The sequence below is a fragment of the Channa argus genome, chromosome 4 (genome assembly GCF_033026475.1).
Source record: "Channa argus isolate prfri chromosome 4, Channa argus male v1.0, whole genome shotgun sequence".
Classification (NCBI taxonomy): domain Eukaryota; kingdom Metazoa; phylum Chordata; class Actinopteri; order Anabantiformes; family Channidae; genus Channa; species Channa argus.
Genome location: NC_090200.1, coordinates 26,307,553 through 26,317,808, shown reverse-complemented (window position 1 = coordinate 26,317,808; position 10,256 = coordinate 26,307,553). Strand labels below are relative to the sequence as shown.

At 38.9% G+C, this 10,256-nt stretch overlaps 1 protein-coding gene across 4 annotated transcripts in view; it reads right to left on the bottom strand.

Moving 5' to 3' along the window:
* The window catches only part of bmal1a (basic helix-loop-helix ARNT like 1a), a 30,163-nt gene that overhangs the window by 5,102 nt on the left and 14,805 nt on the right, over positions 1-10,256 (bottom strand). For all 4 annotated transcript variants that reach the window (XM_067500264.1, XM_067500265.1, XM_067500267.1 and 1 more), the window contains 11 exons: positions 8,932-9,011; positions 8,600-8,692; positions 6,642-6,759; positions 5,372-5,521; positions 2,515-2,761; positions 2,081-2,187; positions 1,848-1,998; positions 1,684-1,763; positions 1,452-1,560; positions 977-1,070; positions 61-154 (listed from right to left, as the gene is read on the bottom strand). In XM_067500264.1, the coding sequence (XP_067356365.1) occupies positions 61-154; positions 977-1,070; positions 1,452-1,560; positions 1,684-1,763; positions 1,848-1,998; positions 2,081-2,187; positions 2,515-2,761; positions 5,372-5,521; positions 6,642-6,759; positions 8,600-8,692; positions 8,932-9,011 (1,323 nt within the window). The remainder of the gene's footprint in view (positions 1-60; positions 155-976; positions 1,071-1,451; positions 1,561-1,683; positions 1,764-1,847; positions 1,999-2,080; positions 2,188-2,514; positions 2,762-5,371; positions 5,522-6,641; positions 6,760-8,599; positions 8,693-8,931; positions 9,012-10,256) is intronic.

Genomic DNA, 10,256 nt, shown 5'->3' with positions numbered 1-10,256 from the left:
CGAAACAACGTTGGGAAAAATATACGAAATAATTGAGTAACAGGATGTATTTAGACTCACTCATGATGGACTGGTTGGAGTAGGGGTAGCCCACAGAATCAGGTCCGGGAATGATGCCTGTGCTCGGCAGCTCAGGTGTCCCTCCATTCTGAATCTATAGAGGTGACACACACACACAAACACATTGTTTACACATATCAGTTTACTGTGGACATGGATCAGTTTCAACCCGGAGCTGAAAACATTTCCATCTTTTCCTTGTTTTCAATTATCTATGTATTTGGAGAACGAACAATTAGGCTTATGGAAAAGACACGTCAGTGCCAAAAACAGCTCATCCTACATTCTCCTCACTACTACTTATCACCATGTGGGTTTTAGAAAGTAATAAAGGAAGCCAATAATTTTACTTAAATGATGTATTACTGACATTACATTAAATGGCTAAAGTAAAAAAAAACAAAACCAAAAAACGGGTTTGTGGCTTACTACTAAATATTGTGAGAGAGTTGTTATTCGGTTCTAAAAGAATATTTCTGAAAGCAAAGTTACAAAGAATTAGGGCAGAAAACTGCTGAGGCAAACCAATTATTAGGAGATTGTAGATGAATTTAGCTAATGAATCAGTTTCTTCTAAGAAGTGATACCATCAGGTGAAAGACACACACAGTTATTGAATGTAAAACTCTTTTTAATGGTCATGCATCAAATCGAGAGGCTAAATCAACTTTTTTCTGATGAGGAGCTATAGTTTGTAATTGCACAGATGCGGCAGGTTGCTGAACAAGATTCGTCTGTCTTTCACATCATTTAGATTTTATTCGCAGATGAAAAATATTAAATATTTGGTCATAATTCTTGTTTTTAAAAATTTGTTTTAGCCTCATCTGTGTTATGAAAAACAGACACTTTGTTTTTGTTCTGGTCAACACTGTAACCTGGTGAAGGAAACCATGTGTGTGTTTGTGTGAGTTACCTTCTTGCCCCCGGGGGAGCAGGTGTCAGGTGGAGGAGTGCTGGTGATGTTCAAAGGACTGGAGCCACAGCTGGAGGGGGAGGAACCCCGAATCCTAATAGGGAAACAGGGATGGATGCAGTGCTTCTGAAATAGACTTCACATTCCCATTTTACAGATCTGATCCACTGGCTGAATGCAGACACATGCATTAAGTCAGAGTTATCAGCTCCAACTTTTCGGGATCGTAATGACAATAAGTGCACATTACATCTGTCAGCGGAGCATACGAGTCGCCGTTGTGGATTCTGAATGGCTGCAGTGTGAATCCACCATCCTAAATTACAATGTAAAGGCTTATGGTACGCCTCACTTTCTGAAATCTCATTTACAAAATGATTATATTCTAGATAAAAGATTTCTGTCACAAGACTAAATAATGTCTTCAGCTTCCTGACTGATTTGAAGACTGAAGTATACAATTTTATCCCCTCACCTCTGGATCTCCATAACTTCCTCTGCAATCATGCGTCCGATCTTGCCGGCTCCCGCTCTCGTGCCACCGGGGATGCCGGGCACCGTCTGCAGCGCCCGCCTTCCGCCGCCTAGCATTTAAACAGCAACCAGGAAAAGACGAGTTTGACTGACAGTTCATTGTTGGCATGTTGGCTTCCCCCCCTTCCCCCGCAACCAAAGTCAAACAAAAAATGGTTTGAGTAGTTTTTTACCCTCTGAGGTGAGAACGCTGTCCATACTCTGAGGTGAAGTTGCACATTGAGGGTATTCTGATCCTTCCATCATTGGACACCTGGTGAGAAAACAAAACATGTTGAAGTGTAGACTTAAATTAATCCTAACACAAAATTGCTTAAGTGTGTCCGCTGTTACTTACGACACAACAGTGTTGGTGGAGACGATGTACTCCACTTCCTTGGTCCAGGGGTTCATGAAGCTGAACCACCGGCTTCTCAGCGTAATGAAGGAACCGTCTTTGATCTTAAATTTGTAACAGTTGGTGTTTATCTTCTCTCTCATCTGCAGCACTGTGAACACAACAGTTAAATTCAGCACAAAAACATACGCACACCGAGAAAATATGACTTGCACGCGTCTCTTGGCAGATACCTTGTCGGTGGCACTCCGCCAGGTGGCCGATGTCATCCTGGTGGAAATACTCATAGAAGGAGGTTCCCAGCAGCTCCTGGGGCAGGTAGGCTAGGATGGCTGTGGCTCTGGAGAAACAAACACACACACAAGTTATATTTAGTTGCTGTTGCTGGTTTGTGGCTCATTACAACTGTCAACAACAGCAAAGAAAATCAAAACATCCTGAGCTAATGCAAAAACTGTTTTTTTTTTCTCCATTCATATAAAAGGGAACATCTGACAGTACCCAGAATTTAAACTCAACAACCTTTACCAAACCCTGACAATATGAGCTAAACTAAAGATTATTTACAGATTTTTCAAATCAACTTCACCACAACCTACTACAACTGTAACAGTTAGGGGCATATTAAGGCTTTGGTGCTTACACCCTCTCCAACACTGTGTCTCACCTTTGGTCGACAAAGACGAATTTACCATCGATGGCATGCCGCGAGACATACTCCGTGGGCTTAACCCTGATATCTGCCAGGCTGGGCTGGGGGACGATGTGGGGGTGCAGGCGGCCGATGGCCACCAGGCAACTCAGGTTGCAGCCCTCGTTGTCAGGTTCGTTGTCTTCGTCGAGTCCCATCTTGGTGGGCGGCCAGCTCTTCAGGTAGCCTGTGCTGTGGATGGTGCAGAAGCTCTTGCGGTCCGCTGCAGAGGGGACAGGAGAGTGGTAAATGGTATAACTAGACTACCAAGCCGTGACACCATGCTGTGGGCATGATGGGAGATTCTTACAGCTCACTGGACTGAAGCTAACAGGATTAAATATATTATGTCACACAAAAAGCAATATTATACATTTCAGATATATATTTTATATGCGTCTGTGTGTGTGTGTGTGTTGCTGTTTAAAAAGTCTTATCTGGAGGAGATCTGCAACTTTTTTTTTTGTCCTTTCAGCTTATCCTGTGAGTTCAGGGTCGCCACAGCGGATCATTGTCCGCATGTTGATTTGGCACAGTTTTTATGCCGGATGCCCTTCCTGACACAACTTCTCCAATTTCTACCGGGCTTGGACCAGCACTGCACAGCTGGGGAGGGGAATGGGCTGTTAGGGGTTCAGTGTCTTGCCCAGAGACACTTCGACATATAGCCAGGGATTGAACCCCTCACCTTGTGGTCTGTGGACAACGGCCCTTACCAACTGAGCTACAGCCGCCCCAGTAGAATAATCACTATTGAAAGTTTTAACTTAAATTAAAACTTTGTAAAAGTAGAATTCATGGCAGAGCTGCAGTTCTAGATTTCATAAAAGTTACACAAGATTATCTAATGAAGTTGCTAAAGAGTGTATTATAGTCATGTGTAGGACAGAAGAGTAACAGAAAATCAAACTTGGCCTGTTGACTTTTTAGAACCTCAACAGCCCCTTTTCTCTTTTAATCTTGACTTTATTCTGTAAAGTGCCCTGCGATGACTTTGTTGTGAATTGGTGCTATATAAATAAAGTTGAATTGAATTGAACAGATTAAAATGTTGGCATTGGTCGATGTATAATTAATCTAAGCATGCTTTGTTTTGGTTTATGTCTAAAAAAAAATGTATGTGAACAAGAGATTGGGTAAAAGATAAACATCAAAAAGTTTCTGTATCACAATGCACAGGAGTTCAGCCAGTTTTGAACATGATTGAAATTTCCCTTTGTGAAACACAAAGCACAATGTCAGAGACAGAATAAAGTTTGCGTGAATAAAATATTCAATTAACCGCTGAAAAACTTAACAATAACATGAATTATGACACTGCTAATCGTGACTGCGCTTGAATGGCCTGTTAATGTTCTTGTAACTATAGAAACCCGGTTCCCTCCATCAGTAACACGTAGCTGAAGGAAAACAGCTCATGACTAAATACACACTATAGCTTTTCAAAATTACAAACCCTATTTCTAGCATAGTTGGGACACTGTAAATAAAACAAATGTCAATAAAAAGCAAATGCAGTGTTTTGGTAATTATTTGAAACCTATTTTTGATTGTAAATAGTACAAAGACAATCTATCAAATGTTGGAAAACCAAGAAATTTGAAACATTTTTTGAAAAATATCTGCCATTATTGCCAGCAATGCATTTCAAAAAAAGACGGGACAGGGTCATGTGTTGCATTGCTTCTTTTTTTAAAAAGCACTATAGACAGAGGAGACCAGCTGCTTTAATTTTGAAGACAGCCGCCTCCTTGCTTGATTTTTGCTGGTAAAAATTCAATTGCTTTGAAATATTTTTAAGTTCATAATGCTCTAAATGTGTCAGTGGTTGACAGGTCTGTAGTGCAAACAGGCTACTTTTATAACTGCTAAGCAGTGCTATTCTAATACACACAGAATGGGGTTTTACATTCTGTTGCTGAAATAAGCAAGACCTTCACTGAAAACAATGTCGTCTGGGTGACAGCATATGTTGCTTCAAAGCTTGCACCGTTCAGGATTAATAGAGCCTTTACAAATTGAAGTTACCCATGCAATGTGCACTAATGGAGCCTCACAGCATCACAGATGCTAGCTTTTTTTGTGTGCCAATAACAAAAGAGATGGTAGCTCTGCTCTTTAGCATGAAGGACTTGGTTTACATGATTTCCCAAAAAAGACTCATCAGACTACAGACTATTTTAAATGAGCTCAGGTTCAAAGAAGGTGTTGGTTGTTTCTGGATTTTGTTTATATATAATTATTTCCTTGCTGGCATTTAATTCAAAATGAGCAGATATTTTTCATTAAATCAAATGTCTCAGTTTCAACATCTGATATGTTAATTTCTATTTTCTGTCCAGAATCTGTTTCAAATGATTTTCAAATTATTGCATTTTCTTTTTCATTACATTTAAAACAATGTCCCAACTTGTACATTTAAAAACCAACACAATAAAGTGTATAAAACATGTGTACTGAAGGGGCCTGAATTCTTTCTTAAACATGCACATAAAGGGGCCCACTTCTTTGGTTGTGTAATAGAGATTCTCTTGTGTTAACTGAGGTGTGATTCCTTCTTCTAATAAGGATGTGTCTCCAAAAATAGAAAATCACCAGGAAATCAGGGCTTTTCCTTTCATAAGAAGGTAACTGAAGGATAGCAAAAGCTAAACAAAAACCAGAGGAGTAAAGAGCTCTTGACTGCCACTTCAAGATAAAAACTGATGAGGGAGATACTTTCACACAAGCACAAATTTGTTTCCTCAAGCACTGCTGTGGGAGACAGCTTTGCATTTTTAATAGGAGGATGATGTGGGTGAAATGTATTAATGTACAATAGAGAGCTCTGTACCTTTTTTCTTAGAGCAGGTGGAGGGAAAGTCTTTATCTTCTACTTTGACAGAGGGCCTGTTGCACTTCATCCTGCAGAAAAATGACCGTCTGGCTCCAGAACAGAGTCGAGATGGACCAGGGGTGATGTCTGTCTTCACTGGAAGACCAGCTGCAAATACACACGACAAATAACATACCAACAGGTTTCATATTATGTATATTTGTTACTTAAAGATCAATTTTTCTTTCCTGTTTTCCATCATTCCATCCTTACTAAAGTAACATAATGGCAAAATGCACTGTAAAAATATATCCATTACTGTGACACTCTTGTTCTCGTTCCTGTTCTTCCTTGAGGTGCCTCTATTTTAAGTACTGAATGATGCCCATTTTGCCTCCAGCTGCAGTTTTAAATTACACCTTTATTCACCCATTACCAGTAATTCACCATCTAATAGGTTTTAACCTGCACCATTTTCTTGTCATAGCTTTTTACTTCATTTTTGCACCATTTCAATCGGACATCCATCACTACTTTGCAAAACCCTTTGCCAATTTAACAATATGTGAAGAATGTAACGCATGAATCGATGGTTTTGGCTGTTTTGCGATGGATAATCTCTTAGTAGCAATACAAATCTTCACTCTGGTTGGAAGTTTTAAAAATCTTTTCTAACAATATTTAATCATGATCCAGTTAACTTGGTCTAGACCAGTTAACCAATTTTGTCACTTGGGTTCTTCACTAGTCGACTTTTGATTAAGAAATGGCAAAAGAAAAAAGATCATTAAATCTGCTAGAGTTTGTCAGAGAGAAACTGAAGAAAACTAAGGTTGCTCTATTGTCTGATGAGACCAGAATTTTGCTTTCTGTGGATCGGTGTCAAAAAAAGTTACATTAAATAACCAATGATTCAATGCTGTAATAGCAAAAGCTGAAAACTTACAGGGTCTTTATAAAGTATTCACCCCTTTGTAATTGTTTTCCCCATACGTGCAAATTCAATCTTGTCGTGCCAACAGTGCTTAAATTACAACACAGAACAAAATTCCTGTGAATAAATAAAAATGTAAAGCTGTGCCAAAGCAGTTTGATCATGAAACAGCTCGCCCAAAGAAAAAAATACCCCTATATGCAGCAATTCACAGTAAATGATTTTAGTGAGATTGTGTTGAGACTGCTGATAGCTACAGTTTTGCCTGTTACTCCACATCAGAACACAAGAAATGAAGACATAAGAGATCAACATTCACCAGAATTCTACTAAATAGATGATACATTTGCTTACTTTTAGCATCAATCAGCCTCTCTCGTGGGGCTGTATCGGAAGAGGACAGCTGCTCTTTGACCTTGGCAATGTCCTTAGGATGAAGGTAGTCGAACAGGCTCTGACCTATTAGGTCATTCTATAGATGGGGTGGGTGACAGTTTTGAGGAGACAGGAAAGAAGTGTGAGGGAGAAGGTATACGTTCAGACAAGGGATACGTAACTTTCTCATTGCTTATTTGCTGCCTTCATCAGTCTGATTTAGCAAGATCTTCCTGCCATTCACACATTGGTCACTTTGACATTAAGGTTTCTCATGGCTTCATTCAGACATACAGACAACTGTGACATCAAGACCCACAGTATGCACGCAATCCTTTCCATAAATCTGGGGTTATTATTATATTAGTGTCCGTTTTATTTTGATTCATTGTAGTTGAAAAAAAAAATAGATTGATGTGAACAGATTTGAATGTCAGATTGAGTACAGCATTACAATATTTGATAGCTTGACTCTATTATGGCTGCGCAAATATTCTCAATGAACAGATTGATGGGAATGCTTTTTGTTTTTTTAAATGGACAATGATGGGAGCTGGTCACCTAACATTTTTAGTATGTTAACTACTGCTGCTGGGCACTGCATATTTGTATATTTAGTTTCCTCTGATATTGACTATAAATTTTATACTTATCAAAGGAATACTTATGACATCTTCCTTTGATTTCCACTTCACATATGCTTTTAAAATAAATTATACAACTAGGGTTGTAAACAAACAGCCTCTTTAAACTAGGACCCGTCTAGTTAGAGTGCTGTCCCAACTTTTATATCTAAAAAAAGGGCTAAACGAAACAAATGGTGTAGGAGCCTTACTCTTTTGTTCAGCTTCTGCATTTGTTTCCACTGCCCTTAGCCTATGTCTAAAAGCAAAGTTTCAGTTCAGATCCGGAAGTAGTACTAGATAAAGATCCACAACTTGCATGGAGAGGGGTCCTCACTTCTGACTGGTTAAGGGCCTCACAGGCATTAGAATAACAAGCATGGTGTGAAAACACATGCGTCGGTGTAAACAGCAGACGGCAGAAAGCATTAAGGAAAAATATAAAACAAGTCGCTTAAAAAGTCAACTTCTAGATACAAATTCAAGCAACCTTTAGTATTCTAAACCAGCAGTGATTAATGTTATTTAAATTAAGTGATATGGGCATAGTTATTGTAAAGTGTAAGGTACCCAAAATCTGAAATTGCAACTGAACTGCTGATAGACCCAGAATTTAAACTTTTTAGCTCAAGTAAAGTTGAGATCTGCTGTCGTAAGGGAAGCTACAGCTCAGCTTCATTACTAATCTATAAAAGATAAAACTTCAAGTTAGAAACCTCGTGGTCACAACTGAGTCAGATCTGAGCCACATCAGGGCAATCAGCATTTTATCAGCGAAATCAACGGCTTTCGGCTTGTCCTTTCTGGGGCTGCCAACATGGAACGTGTTTCGCACGTTGATTTGGCATGAATTTTTACACCGGATGTCCTTCCTGCCGCAGCCCTCCCATTTTTATCCAGGCTCGGGGACTGAACCAAGGTGGCCCTTGATGGCTAGGTGGGGCCACACCTGGTGGTCTTTGAATCTGTTGCCTTTTGCATACAAACCCTATACTCTACCATTGGTTCACCAGAGTATTTGCTTTTTAGTATTTTGTATAGTTTTCCAACAACTTCAGCTCATTCAGAAAGCTACAGAATCTAACAAGAACCAGGAGAAACAAGCATATCACTCCTGTTGTTCAATGTCTACTATGTTATAATAGTCATTGTGAAGTAACTCTACTTTTGAAGATAAAAAAACACCAAGGTCAACACTATGAGTTAACGCGTTTCAACACATTTTTCACATGTGAGTGCCTTATTTACCCAAGACAGCAAAGTAAAATAACCAGACTTGTGTGTTATGTTAGTGATGCTCAAACTCTGTCATACTTGGCTGTAGTTGAGGATCTTGTAGACTGACTCAGAGACAAAGAGAATCTTGCCACGATCACACCCGACCACAAACAGGAAACCATCAGCAGCCTGCATTATTAAATACACAAAACACGGGATTAAATATGCAAAATTCTTTCATCTGCGTCTTTATAAAGTAAATAACTCACGCAGGAATTATTTTTTTTACAAAATGCAATATGCTCCTGTTTTGGAATACAGTACATTGTAGGTTACATGGTGAAAAAGATTTTGTGCTGTACTTTGAGCATATAGACCAGACTCTGGATCATAAGTGTCAAATATTTAGTCATTTGTTCGGCACTCACCCTTAGTATCAAATGCTTTAATTCATCATCTGAGAGAAAGGAAGGCTTGTAGTTGGCCTCAGTGTAAGGGTTTGCAGCACCTGCACAAAACAGTAAACACACCACTCATACATGTACCTATTCACACTGTATGTGTCACATCTAACACCTTTTGTGTGAAATCTAAGAGATAACAGACTTTTACCAAAATCATTTTCTTAAGGCAAAAAAATGATTTTTGTTCTTTATTTTTAAGATAATATTATTGATTAATTTGTTTCATAAACTAACTGTTGCAACTTTATATCTGATCTAATAATCATGACTTTTACATAGGGCTGAAGAATTATGATTTCAGAATCTTTACTGCGATGTGCACTTGTGCGATAGTCACATTGCCGAATATGCAATGTTTTTGCTGCTTGTTACAAAAGCAAAACTGAAAGGGTTTTCATTTTTAATGACTAATCCACAAGAAGTTTGCCTGCACTTTTCACCACCCCCTGCTATATGTGAATTAAAACAAACACTCCCATAGTTCTGCAGCATTTTCACTCAGACTGGCTAAATAATTCTAAAGCTCCTAATGTCTCCACACAGATATTCAAGAGAAACATTAAGTACATTTGGGACACTGATCCCAACAGTAACAACACCACCACCAATAATAAATAAAATCAGCTTTTTGCAAATTATTATTTTAAACAGCATATCAGCCCAGGGTTTCACTTGCAGTGCATTCCTGCTGAAATGTAGCAATTCCCTTAATCTAATACTATGATTGATGTCAAATTAGGTAGTGGAGTCATACTAGAGTGTATTATAGAAAGAGGTGGTTCTAATTTTTTGGAGACCTCATTCATTTTAAACAAAGAAACCAAAACAAACAAAACCAAACCATATCCAACCATAAAAAAAAAACCAAAACATTGACCCCCCTTATCTTATAATGTACTCCAGTACAACTGCACTACTCACTTTGACCTCAATAATAAACACATAGTGGAATTACCACCTTTCTGACAGTTTCAATCTAAAAACTGAGAAATTATAACAGTCCTTACTACTGTCTGAAGTAAATGGTCAATGGTCTGCATTTATATAGTGCTTTTCTACCTATTGGTACTCAGAGCATTTTACACTGCTTCTCATTCACACTCACAATTACACATACATACACGCACACACACACAGGGGAGCTGGCCAACACTCACCGGGAGCAACTAAGTTGGGGTTTAGTGTCTTGCTTAAGGAGACCTCAACATGTGACTGAAGGAGCAGGGGATCAAACCAACAACTGTGGGATTGGTGGACGACCGCTATCCCTCCTGTGCCACAGTCGCCCC